The sequence below is a fragment of the Diorhabda carinulata genome, chromosome 12, assembly GCF_026250575.1.
Source record: "Diorhabda carinulata isolate Delta chromosome 12, icDioCari1.1, whole genome shotgun sequence".
Lineage (NCBI taxonomy): Eukaryota > Metazoa > Arthropoda > Insecta > Coleoptera > Chrysomelidae > Diorhabda > Diorhabda carinulata.
This window is the reverse complement of record NC_079471.1, coordinates 6554843-6567733: the sequence shown is the minus strand read 5'-3', so window position 1 is coordinate 6567733 and position 12891 is coordinate 6554843. Positions and strand designations below refer to the sequence as shown.

General features: G+C 29.9%; 1 protein-coding gene across 3 annotated transcripts in view; it reads left to right on the top strand.

The window, feature by feature from the left end:
• The first annotated feature begins 1059 nt into the window (after positions 1-1059).
• Positions 1060-12891, top strand: part of LOC130899863 (unconventional myosin-IXa-like) — a 64590-nt gene continuing 52758 nt past the window's right edge. For all 3 annotated transcript variants that reach the window (XM_057810019.1, XM_057810017.1, XM_057810018.1), the window contains exons 1-2: positions 1060-1633; positions 6931-7908. In XM_057810019.1, the coding sequence (XP_057666002.1) occupies positions 7052-7908 (857 nt within the window). In that variant the 5' untranslated portion in view covers positions 1060-1633; positions 6931-7051. The remainder of the gene's footprint in view (positions 1634-6930; positions 7909-12891) is intronic.

Genomic DNA, 12891 nt, shown 5'->3' with positions numbered 1-12891 from the left:
GTCTCATGAGATAACAATTAATCTGAATGATGTAGTTAAAGACTGGAAATGCATTAGTTAAGGTAGGTACGGGAGAAAGAGACTTTAATATCTACACGAAACTACCCAAAATTTACACAAAAGTTTTATTGGGTAGAATGAGATTTTACCAACCAGTGGTTGTTCTTATCTCAGAAAAGCATTTTAAACAAGTACATTATTTTACTATTTAGACTCAAGTTTCAAATAACACGAAAATATAAATAGCTTACGCCCATGGGCCTGGGCCAATTGGGATGTCCGGCTCTGCATGTTTTTATATTTTATATTAGTGAAAAGTGCAGTTCTTCCATTTTATAATTAATGCTAACTTCTGCCGCTAACAGATGGCAGTTGTAGTTAGAAAACAGAATTAAATATATTCACTGAATAAATAAGTCAATATGATATTGAAAACATTCTAAATAAATTACACCACGCAGATAAATTGCGATTTATGTTCTAAATTATGTAAAATTAATAAGAATGGATAGATAATAGCATAGGTATTTTGTATCTGAGTCTACCATCCTTGCAAATCTATTAAAATTTTGGATGGAATAAACGTTACATTAGAATTAAGAGTATGTTTTGCTATGTGGGTGTTCTCAAGTTTTATATAGGTCAAATTATTTTTGCACCACAAATATGTTTTGTAGATCTACGTACGTGTTTTACTCGTTGAATAAACTTTTTATATAGATAAAAGTAATTTCATTCGACTTATTACTGTTAAAAGTTTACTAGAATCATTGTGAAAATAATAATAATCGTTACTACCTATATATATGATATTTGCGACTTGAATATAGTTTATTAACAAAAACAATTGATTTGTTTTTTCCAATAAGAATAATATCGTTAAAATAACAACGAATTACGAATAACTGGATGCGTATATAAACAATATTTGGTTTGCAAATAATATAATTCTTAAACATTTTCTAGTAATTAGGTATTTCAAATTTTTTATAATATAAACGATAAACGTTAGATTAATCTTATGATTCATACTTGGCGCGCTTACGAGTCACGTGACTTGGCCTTGATAGGCGACTGGAGAGTAACTCCTCTTGCTTTGCAAAGTTGATTATTTGATACAAAATAAAAATGGTGGTTACGGGTTTCTACGTTGACTAATTCGTAACTGAAATAACCAAAATCTTAACGGTTGTGATAAAATTTCTCAAAGAGTTCAAAATATGTAGTGCAAAGTATTATTGTGTACTTAAATAAAATCGAAAACTGTGTATGAAGACGTGTTATGGGCGGGTTTCGAGACCATTTGGATTGTTTATTATGTTTGCCATTGCGCGGAATTGTATAGTAAATTAGATAAATTAATTATTTCAATTAGTCCGTCGACGTACAACGAGTTAGTCTGCTCTAAAATTACTAAATTTTCTAGTAGTGTCCCGGTACGAAAGATAGATGCAACATGTGACCCTGTTTGACATTTGTGCATTCATCATCCCCCTTGACGTTCAATTGTTTCAACGAAATGTTGTCTTATCGGTCGATAAGGGTTTTTTATTGGTTTATAGAATTAGTGACTCAATCAGATTGACAGGAATGATGATTAATCAATGTGGAAAAACTATTGGAACTTTTAGAGGTTTGTCTTTACATGTTTCCATTTAAAATATCAAAAAAACAGGATAGGGCTCTTTCCCTAACCTTAATATAAATTATATTGTTACCTGGTTACCCCTCAATATTATAATTATTTTACAAATCAACTTTTAAAATAATTGTATTTGCAATGCAAAATAAATACTTATTCAGCAAAATTCTTTGCTATTATATGTATCATAAAAAATTCAACTGTTGCTGCTATTATTTTGAAAAACTTATTCATGTACTACAAATAAAATAGTTGATTATTATTGAAAAGTATATTTGAGGCTCATTTTTTGGTAATATATATTGAATTATTGTCTACCAGAACTTGCTTTTCTAAAGATGTTATTATTATGGAGGTCAAATAATTTACAACCATGATGATAGGTATCATTAAATAACCTATAATATATAATTACATAAATCAGTAAAAAATACACTCATTAATATCACATATAAAGAGCTATAATTTATTACATACATACAAGATACTCTAGAAGTATGTGTACCTGAAAATTTGTTAGAAATATTATTAATAATGTGCATGTTCAACTTATACGACGAAAATTTGTTCCATGGTATTAAATACAATATAATATGTTTAATACAATGAATGTATATTTCACTTTGATACCACTGAATCATTAAATAATGACCTTAAGACCCAATCAGATTATTACAGAAAATTATGAATCAGAAATCCTTAGAAATTTAAAGAATTTACTGATTTATTCAACAAAAGTTATTTTAAATCTTTTAATGTTTGTACATGTGATAATTGACGTCATTAATTGCATTAGTATTAAATTTTTTCACATCTCTAACAAAAGTTTGCGAACCTTTTTATTTCACCTCATGAAGCAGGTCCATAAAAGGAATCTTTATTGTTTTTCTATAGTTTACAAACTTGCAAAATTATTTATTTATTTAATTCACAACAAACAATATAGGGACTGATTATAACTGAAATAAGACAATCAGTTATTGTTATCAAGCATAATTTCAGTGTTTTATGTATACTTAAAAGTGATCTTCAGATCAATTTTCATCTGATAACTCTTTCACTTACACCACTTAAGTGGATTCAATGATGTATTTAGTGTTTATGTCCACTAGCTCACTCTATTTTGGTTTATGACATAAGTTTTTATCTATTTGGTTCAAGTACTTATTGAATAGATATTTGATTAACATTAAATTATTCCCATCTAATGTATCAGAATATAGAATAATTTTGTTTACTTGAAATCAAGTACTTTCTTGCAATTTTTTTGTACAATATTAAACAATATCTTATAATTGGAAATTTAATTAATTAAACTGGTATAGTTTTGTTGATAAATTATTTTGAATTTATGTCTCTATCAATTGAAATTTTGTTTAAAAGCATATAATATTTACATTTCGACTACTTTTAGTCTATCCAAATATGACACTAGTATATTTACTACTGGTTAAAAGTTTCTGCCCACCCCATAATCCATTCATTAAATTTCAAAATAATACACTTTAACCAATTTTTTTATTCATATTTTTATGCAGAGGTCGAAAAGGAATCTTACAAAACAAAAATAATAATGTACATTATTCTGTTTATTGCTACATTGAACAAAGTCGAATGAGTCTAGAGAATGAGCAATAAAATAGAAACTTAGAATAGGCGGATCATCACAATTTTTTCTACACTTGCTAGCTTGAACTTGACTTGCTGAAATAAGTTTGTTGCTACATTGAACAATGCTCAAATGTACCAGACAGGTAAGGAACAAAATGGAAACTAAAAATCGGCTGATTCTTAGTTTCTATTTTGTTGCTTAACCTCTAGGCACATTTCAACATTGTTCGATGTAGCAAATAATTATCCTCTACATCTTTGATTTAGCAAGTCCAGTTTAATATAGCATGTATAGAAAAGATCGTGACTGGCAGTGATGATCAGCCGATAATAAGTTTCTATTTTGTTGCTAGCATGTATGGAGAAAATAATTGCTAGGAGCCAAATTTTTTTAAATTTTGGTAGTACCTACATGCAGAAACAAGTTTTGGTTCAGTTGACTCTATTTTGATATCTGATTTAAACGGCCCAGGCAACAAAATTTGGTTTTAGCAACAAAAAAACTGCAAATTTTGCACAATTTTTTATTGAATTTTGCCTATTAGACGGTGTCACCTTGATGGATCTACTATTAAAGACTGTAGTTTTATTATTACTATATTCATATCTATACCTATATTGTTTTTATTTGTTGTGTATCACGCATACTATAGGGGGGGCAAAAACTTTTGATCGGTAGTGTATGTATAAAGGCAATAACTGAAATAAAATTCAACATATTCTTATGATTCACTTTATTATAGATTGATAGTCTAACAATTTTGCAATCAAGCAATAATTTGATCTTAAAATACATTCTTATATGTTAAATGTATTTACAGAAAATTGTAGAACATGTAAACCTCTCACAACATGATCTCCAACTTTAGTATATAATTTTCACCCAACTTATGACTGAAGTATATTATGAGCGTAATAGATTACTTCCAGGTACTTAATATTATTTATTACATTTTGAGAAAAAAGGCAACTAATAATTTTTATCTCGTAAAACTTTATATAGATAATATAAGAAGACTTATCTCTACAAAATATATAATCCGTTTTATTATTGATTAAATTTAATTCTTATTTTGCTTAATAATGTGGGAATTGAATGAATTATTATTAAATCCAGTATAGGGCATCACAAATATCTTGAACTCATAAATAAATTAATATACTGAGTGTTACAATGAATGAGTGATTTACTTTGCTTTACACTCACACTTAATTTTATTGAACGAATCGATTGTACTAAAATTTTTGTTAGATAACTCTCTCTTTTTGATGTGAGGATTTCATCATAGCTTCTAAAGTGATATCCAGATATTTTGCAGATATTGGTATCTGAACATCATTACTGTGATTGACATATCGTGGGCTTAGTACAACAACTAGGTATCTAGAAAAATCATTTTTCTGGTGAAAAAAAAATAGATACTTCTCAGCGTTTTTATTATTTTGAAGCAAATCCATTTGTGATATTGACAATGCAATTAATATTTTATCCAGTTACCTAGTTGTTAATAAGGTCGATGCGTAATTTACTTTTAAATATTTAATGTTACAAAAACATAAAAAACAAATTCTTATAACTTTTGTGTATAAAAAGTTATCAAAAAAAATAAAAAAACTTACATGAAGAAAATATAGCCTGAGCTTTAAATTCTTCTAGTTCTTGGTCACGTTGTTTTTCAGGTTTCTTATTTTTGGTATTTTCTTTGTGAGGAATATTTTCATTAAATGGCTGTATTCAAAATTTATTGCTGGAGGGACAGATGTAAAAAGAAAGTTTAAATCAATATACTGATATTCGCAATGATTCTACATGCACTTTATTTAGGCCAATCAAAAATGGCTGTTGTATCTTGTTCTTTTAGTACAGTCAATGGTTATAAACTCTCCTTCAAAATTATCTTTAAATCTTATAGTAAATGGATGATCTTTAGAAAACCTTAGCCAACACATTTTTTGCCAGCTTACCACCTTACCATTTATAACCTCTTTCCGTATAGTCAAGTTACTATTACAAGCTTATGCTTTTCAGAAATTCGCATAGGATATTTTGTGGATAATGTAAGGTTTGTCTCCCATAGTCACATTGCATTTTACTATGACCAATAACCAAGAATTTATGGTACTTAAATGTGGTAACTCCTGCTAGGCAGTCAAACACATAGCAAAACTTTGATTTAGTGAGGTCTTGGTCCGGCAAGAACTAGATAACTTGAAATACCTGGTTGAATTATTTTGATTTAAGATATACCTATTTCTGAACATATTTAGCGTCACCTATTGAAATGTCGAACAACTTATCTAGTTATAGCATTAGAAAGAACTGAATCATAGCTTACAAACCAGTATGTAACATTATTTCCAAAAAAGTCAAGTTTCCTAGTTGTACTAAGCCCATGATTTGTTGATTTCTATTGTTGCCAAATTTATTATGTGAGGATGATATTGAATTCAAATTGATTTACCATATTTAGATCTATGTATGAATCTATATGATGAAATTTTTTTTATTTATGGTCCAAGCACAGTTTCCTAATTTTCCACTAAAACTTAATATTAATCATTACAAAACTACTGAAATATGTTCAAATGGGATTGGATTTAGACACTCAAAGTTTACAGTGAAAAAAAAATAATTTGCAAAGCTGAAAATAAATTAGAAAACACTATAGAGATCCTTATTTTTTATCCAGATCCTAATAGTGATATGTGGTTTTAAAATCCTTGGAACATTCAACCTAAAATTTTAAAAACAAGTTGGATTCTTCTACAATATAAGTTTTTATCTACTTGAAAAATTATTATCTCGGCTATGTATTATGATTACAATCATATTTATAAATATTATTTGAATTATTGGTCTATTGAATAACCTGTATTAGAGCAAGTCTCCTTTTTCATTGTATACAAATAAGAACTCATATTTAAGAACGATACAGGGTGTGTAAATATTAGAACAGTCGAATATGGAATTTTTGAAAGCAATCTATAAGTTATCCTTCTTGTCTAATCGGTCTTGTTGTAAATTTACATTGTTATTCACGAATCGTTCAAATTATTATGCTTGATTACATATTCTTCAAAGCTGTTGCAAAAATTACTTAACAAGATATTGTTAAAATCAGTTTCATTAGTGGTCATTGTAAACTTCCCGTTTACAGAAATACAATGCTGTCCATATGTACGGAATAAATTCAATTTTAGCGTTATTATGTACAATGTGAAACAAACCAGAAATGCGTAGATTTTTATTCTTAAATTAACAATTTACAGTATGAAAATATAATTCCCCTCCAGCACCTCCTCGAAAATTTTAAATAAGAAAGGGGGCAATGCTGCACCTTGTTGGAAAGGGATTTTAGTTCACTGTTCAGCAATATGAAGTTTTTTACATTTGTTGCATTTGTAGACATCACAGCAAATATTAATTTTTAAGGCATTTCTTTCAAACTCTAAAGATTTTTTTCATTCGCATCCTACAGTTCATGCATTCATTTTAACGGAAAGTTGCTTCATCTGATTTACATTTGGTGAATGTCTAAAAAAATCTACATAGTAATGTCTCACTAATAAACAATCTCTTTTTGATTGTGTGATCATTAATTTTTTGCCATCATATTAATATAATTATTTTCAATTGAACTGCAACTCAATTTTGTAATTTAAATTTTTGTTTTTAGGATTAATAAACATTGAGGAATCATGAAATTGAAACCATCAAAAAAGCTGAAAAAACTGAAAACTCCCAAAGATGTTTACTGAATCTGATAGTGTTTTCTCAACAATACCCATCAATCAATCATGATGCATAGCACAGAAAATAATCGATATATCGTCCAGGTTTACGTAGGTGCCCTTTCAGCACTCTATGAAGCTTTGTCAGTTGAAGCTAGTAAGCAGACAACATCTGAAGAGATAGTCTCTTGCATAGTTGATAGGCTATCTCTAATGCATGACAGTGCTTCATATGAACTAGCCGAAGTGATAGGTGATGATTTCGGACAGGAATGTAAAGAAAGGAGCCTTTCACCTCACGAGAGTCCTGTACAACTTATGATGTTATGGCCAAAACATAGACCAGATCACTCTTCATACAGATTCTATTTAAGGGAAAAAGTAAATGATTATGCATGGAGGGATCAGTTTGTGATGGATCCTCAGCTCATAAAGGATTATTTTCATAGATTCCTGTATCAGCCGAAAGATAGGGAATATCCTGATTTGTGTCAACTGCCAGATCTTAACGAACAAACGTTGCTTGATAATTTGAGAGCAAGATTTGTAGCAGGACACATTTACACTTACGTCGGATCTATTTTAATAGCCTTAAACCCGTTTAAATTTTATCCGATATACAATCCTAAATATGTGAAACTATATCAGAATAGGCGTTTAGGACCTAACCTGCCTCCACATATATTCGCGGTAGCAGATACAGCTTACCATTGTATGTTGAAAGACAGAAAAAATCAATGTATAGTTATTAGTGGTGAAAGTGGTTCGGGAAAAACTGAAAGTACTAATTTTTTGTTGCATCACCTAACTGCGTTAAGTCAAAAGGGATCGCACGGTAGTGGAGTTGAACAAACTATTTTAAGTGCTGGTCCTGTTCTAGAAGCTTTTGGAAATGCCAAGACTGCTCATAATAATAATTCAAGGTAGGTGAACTTGATTACTTCAATACTCAATTCAAACTATGAATCCATTTATGTAACCCCCAAAGAGTTAACACCAAACTTTCAAGTTACGAAAATTTTGGAGGTTTTCCATGCTGTTTAGTGAACATACTATTTACACCAATACTCACAATTACACTATTCTTAATGAGTGTTTCATTCAAAACTTCAAAATTTTTGTAACTTCAAAGTTTGATGCCAACTTCTTGGAGGTATTTATTTATCCTTAACTCGTGTCTCCAGCTCGTTTCGCCACCGAAATATTACAGTTGACTACTGTAATTAATACTGTAAATAATCCAAAAGAGTTTATTGAATTAAACGATCGGGGGGTATTCCTGTATACCTTCTGAAAGCAACAAAATATGCCACCAGGTCCGTCACGGTAGCCCCTTTCGTTGCCTAGATGTTGCACTTGGCTACCCTAAGTTAATATTGTAACGTTTTTCGTATTTATTTACACTCTTTCTATTCGTGGAGTGAATTAATAAACACTGTCTCTTGCGTTCTTAATTTATTCACTACACTAACTTATAATTCACTTGTCACTATCACTTAACTAACTTTAAATAATTTATTTAAATTCTTCGATTAGTTTCTATTTCGGTCTGTTCACTACGACTATTTATTATAGACTGAACTAAACTGCGCTACACAAATTCCTCATATATATCCCAAAAGAATTCCAAACAAATATATAGACCTTTCTAGAAATTATTTAAAAGAAACAATGTAAATAAACCGCTCGCTATAAAAACTGATATAAAAACAAAGATCAAACTAATTCCGGGTATTTTATCAATGGCAGCGCCTCCGCCCAATTTTAGAATTCTACTATATCCAAACAGGACCGGCTCTAGGGCGGAGATGAGTTCGGAACAATATGGTAGTGGACCTCTCTTAATATACAAGGATTATTTTTCCAACTTCAAGTTTATCTGTACAATTCAGTCTCCACTAACACAATTTGTATTAACCTTAAAATTCTATTGCAAATTGGAAACTGTATCCTGTGGTTTTGTTTTATTTTGTGATTGTACAATATTTCTAATAGAAATTTTACTACCTACAAACAAATTTAATGTTTTCCTGAGTGTTTATTGGCATAAAAAAAATCTTAAAATAATTTTTATATACATTAAAATAACCTTTAAACACAACCTTGGTCAATGTAATCCATGTTTGCAGGTGTTAATAGTTACTTCTGTTTACTATATTATAAACAATTTTACCATATTTGTTAGTATTAATTTTTATGTTGTTATAGATAAAACAACTATTTTATCTTCTTTATTTAAGGTATTATGTGTGGATAAATAAATAAATTCTGTTTCTAAAAATTCCAATTAATAACAACAACCTGGTTAATATATTGTCACTACTATGCTTCATTATTATAATTCAAACAGTTTTCCAATAGCATCTATAATTTTCTTCTCATCTGACATCATTTCCACGTTTTTACCTTGTTATTTTTCTTTGTCAGATGTGTAACTGAAGTAGAATATTGAATGTACAAAATACCTCTTGTTTTTAGTTTACTTAATGTAAATTGTTCCCAGGTGTTGTTATTATGTTCATCATTTCAATTCTCAGTATCATACCCTCTGCGAATTTTATACCTACTTTGTTTTGGTCTCGATTTTCACTCCCAGTTGACCTTGGCCAACCCTAAACTTCCCATGTATATAATTACTCTGTCCACATAATTCTTGTTCCATAATAATTATTTACCTGACTTGTTTATACTACTAAAGTTTAGTATCTTTCTGAAATTAGATTAACTACTTATTATCATGTAATAGTTATTTGATGACAATGTGTAGTTGTAACAAATATTTATTTATAAATTGCCAATAAAAATCGCGATGGAAAAGATGGTACAACTCGGAAGAAAAACACAGAGGGGCGACGGGGACTGGTTTACAATTTTTGATATTTTTTTAAAATAAAAACCGCAAAAGTGTACCCAATAGAAGGAAATACTTGATCAGAGTTATAGGGATACTTGGTCACTACAATTTACCAAAGTAAATAAACAGATTTTTTTTATAGAATGAACTTTATCTACTTTAGTGAACAGCCTAAAAGTATTGTTTAATATTATCCCGCAGATTCGTGTCTTTTGGAGGCTTTAAGTACATTTACTTTCGAAAATATTTTCGTCTTCGTTGTAAGTCTCGTTTCTAGCTAAGTTAGACTGATTCGAAGGCATTTTCTTCACTTTCAATAAGGGGTTATCTTGGGTTCTGGGTGGTCAGTTAAAGCAGAAGATAAAAAAAATCATCCTTAAAAATGTAGGAATTGAATGGGAATATTCTAGTCGTTTAATAGCTGCTTATAATGTTTGTGGTAGAGAGTAAAGATCATAAATAGAAAACGTAATTCTTGGATCTATACATACATTTGAAGCCTTATCACAAACTTTCTTCAATAATGGTGACATCAAGAGGTTGTAGCCTATGGCTATTGATCAGTAAAGTTTGATTATTTAATCAAGATATGAATTTTGTGTCTTATATAAGAACTTCGATGTCGAGAGTAGACTTGTACCACATAATATTTCAAAAACAAATGGAATATGTCAGTAGTTATTTATCCCGATGGATTTTCTCCACCAGCTTTGTTAGGTGAAGCTTCTATCAGCAAAATGGAAAAAATTGTCACTATATTTTCTAGATGTTAGTTGGCCAATCTGTTTTTGACCTTTATGAGAAATAATGCTTTTCTAAAACTATACGGTTTTTCTTATCATCGTTGGTTCTAGCAATATAGATGTTTTTGTCGCCCTTCATTGTCAGTACCTTATCACATTTCGGCTGAAGTAAAAACGCACTTTCATCGCAATTGTCAACACGTGTTGTGTCATTAGTTTCATATAATAGATCTTTAGACTCCAGGTAAGCTCTTATTTCTCCAAAACATTGTCCATTTTTCTCTTCTGATACCTTTTATCGTGCTGGAGTTAAATTTCTAAAAGGATTCGGACTTTTCCTTTCCTGCAGTAAAAGTTGTACACTATCTAATAGTTTATGAGCCTTAGCCAAAGATAGTACCAATTGTTCTAGCAAATATTCTTCTTCAGGGGTGAGAATTGTAGTTGATCTCATACGACATTCTACGGGCAGCTTTCCACTTGACTTGTAATATAAGGTCATAGTATGACCTGGCGGTTGTAGCTACAGGAATGCCTCTTGCTACAGCTTCTAGATCATATCATATGTTCAACTGATAAAAACGTATCGAAAATCCTTTAAATCATTCTTAAACTGTACCCTAGGATATATGAAATAAATCAAACATAAATACATTATGGAAAAAAATGATGTTTGATTTATTTACCTTAACTCACATCCAAATGGTAACGAAACTTTTCACATTTTGAAATGACAGGCAGTTATCAGCTGATTTGTTTCATAGCTGGTACAGTGTTGCCAAATGTCATATTTATTTAGTGTTTGTGTTGAAAATTGATTTAAATGTGGAGTTAGCTTATTTAGCGAAGATTTACCTTGTGTCAATATTTCGTATTTACTGCTTTAATTGAACGAATTTATTAGTTTCATACAAAAAATTTGAAAATGCTCCTTTTTTGAATTTGAATTTAAAAAAAAATGTCTAACTTCGCCCCAAATTAAACTGCCAGCTTTCCGAATATATCATTGATATTACGATATATTTATAAAATAAATTGTTTATAAATTTTTTTTACCCCTTTTTTGATCACTTTTTTGAGGTCAAAAAAAATTCAAAAAATTGAGATGAGGGATTTTTATTTCAACTCTTCTTCTTTCCAACGCGACTTTCCCAATAATAATAGAACCATCCGGTGAGCAAGAATGGCCCTTTGAAAAAAAGGGCCTCCTATGGTTTAATTGCCATTTTGCAAAAACTATTGGGGCCACAGGGCCCTTCTTTAGAGCATTGATTGAGTACATCGAAATCTCGCTTTTCAGTTGATAAGAAACCTTATATTTAAAATTAAACAAATTATAAACAATTTAAAAAATTAAAAATTTTCTCCTTTCGGTTAAATTATCTAAGCTACAAATTATCGAAATTTAATTTATAAAAGCTTATTTTGAAGATTTTTCAATTCTCTACAATATTGTCCATAGTAACAAAGACGAGTCTTGCATAGGTTCAGCCCAAAACGCAAAAAACAAAATTTGTACCGATTTTTTGATGGTTTTATTGTCTAAAAAAATAACGCATAGACAAAAAATGTTGAATTTTATGCACATAACTTTTATTTAACCCCTAGAACACGATGGCGTTGTTTTTTTCTACTATTAATTTTGTCACGTAATTTCGTAAATGCCCTGGCCTATTAATAATTTCTTTGCTGGAAAATAAGTTGCACTTTAAGAATTTTTATTATTAGCATAAATTATGCTGTAAAATGATTCTGCATCGAACTTGTGGTTGAAATACATAAGAAACTATTAAATTAGATATCACAATCTGTTGTTCTAATGAAGTAAGCTAGCTAAACTGATTGAATAAATAATATATCATAAGAAATGTTACTTGGTCATTAAAAAGTGTATATCATGTTCCATTTACTGACGAGGAAATGAACGATTTATTGCTTTATTTAATTGTGACTCAGTAGTTATGGTTTGCGAGATCGGTTTCTCTCTAATTTTGTAGTACACATACATACAAATCATCCATAGGCGGAACTTGCGTATCTAAAACCGCATTTGACGACGAATAAAGGATATATGGGAAAATATCATAGATACAGATTAAATAGAAAAAAAGTTGCATATTGTAGTGAATCCGAAGTTTCCAATAATCTTGAGTTCAACTTTTATCCCCCAAAGACCAAAGCAAAAAAGTGCGAAGATCACAGACTTATTAGCCTGATGAGTCGTATCTCAAAAATATTTCTAAAAATCATACACCAAAGAGATATGAGCGAATCAAATTTTGTGTTCAGACACGAGATAGCAGCCATGT